Below are 4,474 nucleotides of genomic sequence, written 5' to 3'. Positions count from 1 at the left end.
CAGAGTGGTTGGTGTTAGGAAGGGCATCCAGCTGTAGAAACTCTGCCAAATCAGGTTGGAGTCTGGTGTAGCCATCTGGTTCACCAGTCCCCAGTCAAATCATCCAACCCATGCTAGCATGGAAAGCAGACGTTAAATGATGATCCTAAAAACAAATCTTGGATATTCATAAATATACTTGAAAATAAGTATATATTAAAAACCATACAATTTTTTTTTTTTTTTGACTTATTGAAATTATCACTGCTTCCAGAAAAGGTGAGATAATTGAATTGCATGGTAGCAGTTAGGACAGCCCTGCACATGTTTCTGCCTCAGTGAGCATCATCAACACAACAGTTTCTCTATTTTCTCTCTGGCAGAATGAGATACTTATACAAAAAGAGAGTAGAGCACATTTATGGCTGAGGTAATTTGCATAAATAAAATGAAAATGTGCTGACAGAAATAACTCAAAATTGCCAGTATAAATATGTATGTATATCTGTATGCACACACACACACACACACCTATGAACATGTATTTTTCTTTATTTTGTGGTACAAAAACAGAAAAATGCCCAATATACACCCTGTGTTTGCAGTGTCTTTAGTCTGATGTTTGTTTATGTGTTAGATAAATAGATATGTGTATTATCCAAACTAATTTGTAATTTGTTATAGTTTCATTCAGTCAACCGCTGTTTGACTGTTTGCTTCAGCAGATTGAGAGAAGTAAGTAATAATTGTGAAATTGCAGCCACTCTGTTTACAAGCAGTTCCGCAGTCTTTGATATCACTTGTTATTGATCCTGCATCAGGAAGATCTACTTTGGTGTTAAATAACAAAGAATTTGTGCATGCGTTGGCAAGATGAAATAAGATCTTCGGTTAAGGATTAGAGGAGGGTGGAGAGTCATATGGTTTTGTCTGTAAGGACCAAATATTTTGTGAGAGATTAAGAAAGTAAGAATATCTGACAAGGAGAATAAATGGTGCAGAAGGCTTTGTAGTAGTGATTAAATTGGCAGAGATTTGAGATAACATGATGTGATATATAAAAGGACCCCCTTCGGTCATGAATGACCATGAGATTACACCTAGGAAGTTACCCTCTGAGACACAAGTCCAGGCAAAGTTGTTTATGGAAGACCAGCAGCCACCCATGCATACCAACCTCCCCTCTCCCCTCCACCAATGTTATTCAAGGGAAAGGCAAAGACCAATACAGCTTGGCACCAGTGATGTCACAACTCATTTTTACAGATGTGTGATCTGGAGCCACATGAAATAAAGTGTCTTGTTCAAGAACACAACACACAGCCCAGTCTGGGGATCAAACTCACTACCTCGTGATTGCAAGCCCGATGCTCTAACCACTGAGCCATGCACCTTCACATTTGATATTTCTATTTATATATGTTTATATGCGTTAATATGTGTATACTTTTACTTACGAGGGTGTGCTAAATATTTCCTGGCTTTAACGGTATTGCAAAAGGCCTGGTTGGAGGCCCAACCTTCCAAGTTCTCTTACAGGGCTTAGAAAAATTGAATGACTGCTGCAATAAGTGTGTAAATCTGAGAAGGGAATATGTTGAATAAAATCATAATTAACTGATCCTCCTAGTTTTCTTTTACCCAAAGCCAGGAACTTTTCAGCATGCCCTTGTATGTTTATATGTACGTTAGATTTATGTACTTATATATTTATTAAATTTATAAATTTATGTTAATATGTTGATTTTGCAGGCACAGTAATTCCAAAAAGCACTCTTCGGCTTTCATGCACATCAATGCATTTGCAGAAGCAACTCGAGCCTGCAATTCTGATCTCGATGCTGACCAAGAAATGGTGCAGCACTGTAGCATATGTGGTAAAGGATTTTACCATGTTCATGATTTACGGGACCACGAACTTACCCATATTGGCAGCACCAGCACCAAATGCAGCAGCAGTAGTAGCAATAGCAGTTGCAATGTCAACACTAACAACAGTAGCTGTAGCAACAACAATAGTAACAGCAATGACAGCAAGAACTTTCTCTTTAACAAGGCATCAGAAGTTGAGTGCAATGGCAAGCTGGGCTCCCCTTGCAATTTGTGTATGAATCAGGAGTACAGCATGTCAGACAACAATGGCAAATGTTTATCTGATTGTGATATCTGTGATGAAGAAGGAAGTAGTGAAGGCCGCACAAGACGACTCTTGTCAATGGATGCTGAAGCGTCACCAGATAGTTGCCATGGCATGACCCATTTTGACTGTGACTTATGTGGAGAGCGATTCAAACTGCGTGGGAGTATGCTTCGACACCGGCAGACACACATCACACACCGACCTTTTTCTTGTCCTATATGTGGCAAAATGTTCACACTTCGTGGTAACATGAAAAAGCACCAAGCTATTCACGAAGGCCTGAAACCTTTCCATTGCAACGTGTGTGGACGACGATTTGGTCTTCGTGGTAACCTGCGACAGCACCAGGTGGTGCACACTGGAGTTAAACCTTTCGACTGTGCCATATGTGGTCGCCAGTTTTCTCTACGTGGAAACATGGAAAAACACAAGCGAATACACTCTTACTAATTTGTTTTGGTTCAAATAGACTCGGTTTATCATCAGGTAAAGCAGGTAGGTAGCAATGCCATGGTCTATTTACACTTTCCTAACCTGTTAGCATGAACACATGAACAGACATTTCACTGTTTCATCCATATGAGCCTTGGCACAGGGAACAAGGACAGTCTTTGACATTTAGTCCACTGACAGTGTTTCCCTCTACTCCGTGTATGAGGAAAGACTTCTACACCAAGAACAGAAACAGCTTCACCTGTAATTTTATGTACAGATACAGTCTTCTTTCACTTCAGTCAGTCAACCCACCATTTTATAAACTGCAATTCTATCAACAAAAACAGCTATCTGCTGTTCTATGTAATATTATCAACTTCTGTCATAGTCTGGAGACACAATTATGCACCATCTTCTATCTTTCTATAACAAATAGATTCCTACTTTCATCTTATCTGTCTATTTTTTCTTCTTTTCTTCTCTTTTTCTTTTCTTTTTCTATTTTCTTCTTTCTGTTCTTTTGATCTCTTCTTTCTTCTGTTTTTTTTCCCTAATGTCTCCAGTCCCTGTGTTCTCAATCTACTTATCACATGCACCAGGCCTCAACTGTTGAGGTTAGCCTTTATGAGTACCCTATGACATTCTGTGGGTTAGGGTTAAGGATAAGGTTGTCTTACAAAACATTGTTTACATTGATATTTGCTATAACAATCTATCCAAAACATTTGTCACAGATAAAATGGCCCCACTTAATGTAAAAATCATTTCTGAATTCTCTCCTTACCAATGTCTATGTAAAGAGACAGTCATCATTAACTAGTCTGCAGAAACAAAACGGTCTCTTATTCTTACGTATATAAGATAGGTTGCCCACCCAACACCTTCCATTTTATGTATAGGGCAATTTCTTATTTATTGACAAACAGGTACAATCTATTGATTTTTAAACAGACAGTGCCCTTTCACTTTTGTACAATGACAATTTTATATCATTTTGTACACAGAGATGTACATGAATACACCCCCCTACTCCCCCACTCTATATATACATACCTACATTAATGTTTGCTTTTATGTCCAGTTATGTATAAGAAGCAATTTAACAGTGTGTAAAATGTTAATGTCTAAAGAAGGCTAGCGAGCTGAAGTTTCAGAATCACTGTCACCCCTCTAATTGTAAAAGTTTAATAAACACACACGCACATGCACACGCACACACACACACACACAAATATATATAAATAACAAGGCACTGTAAAGCACAATATGTAACCAAAGATTGGGTTCCGTAGGGAGTTTCACATTCCACTCCTGTATCCAGAGTGGTACAATGCAGAGCATCAATTTCAGGATAGACTAGTGGTACAGAATATGAACCAAATAATAGATATAATAAGTTTAGGCAACAGAGGCAGTATTAATACTGAGAAGTAATATTTATCCCCACTTAAAAGTGGATGTTCTGTTAGAACAAATTATACTGCAGTAGTTACCAGGAGAGAATCTCTCATATTGGCTTTTTAGTGCAAAATGCACTCTTGTTTATATCAATATAAACAAGGGTGCATTTTGCACCAAAAGCCAACATGAGAGTTTCTCTCCTGGTAACTACTGCAGTATAATTTGTTCTAACAAAACATCCACTTTTAAATAGGGATAAATATTAACTGTCAGAAATAATAATTAAGCAGAAAACAAGTAAGATAATCAATGCTTTATAGAATATATATGAGTGTAATCAAATTGCTGTAATATTTTACATAACATTTGTAGAAACATTATGCAATTTTGCTCTTCACCTCATCAATGTTAAAATCTACAAATATATACACTTTTCTTGTTATGCAAATCATTAATTATCTTGCATGTTACACAATATAGCACAGAAAAACATACCATGGACGTATGAATGATGCCATG

General features: G+C 37.4%; 1 protein-coding gene across 4 annotated transcripts in view; it reads left to right on the top strand.

The window, feature by feature from the left end:
• LOC106875247 (zinc finger protein ZFP2) overlaps positions 1-4,034 on the top strand; it is a 22,920-nt gene extending 18,886 nt beyond the window's left edge. For all 4 annotated transcript variants that reach the window (XM_014923318.2, XM_052972792.1, XM_014923331.2 and 1 more), the window contains exon 3: positions 1,732-4,034. In XM_014923318.2, the coding sequence (XP_014778804.1) occupies positions 1,732-2,569 (838 nt within the window). In that variant the 3' untranslated portion in view covers positions 2,570-4,034. The remainder of the gene's footprint in view (positions 1-1,731) is intronic.
• Positions 4,035-4,474: the final 440 nt, after the last annotated feature.

This window comes from Octopus bimaculoides, chromosome 14, assembly GCF_001194135.2.
Source record: "Octopus bimaculoides isolate UCB-OBI-ISO-001 chromosome 14, ASM119413v2, whole genome shotgun sequence".
NCBI lineage: Eukaryota > Metazoa > Mollusca > Cephalopoda > Octopoda > Octopodidae > Octopus > Octopus bimaculoides.
The sequence above is the reverse complement of the archived record's forward strand: the minus strand, read 5'-3'. Positions and strand labels throughout refer to the sequence as shown.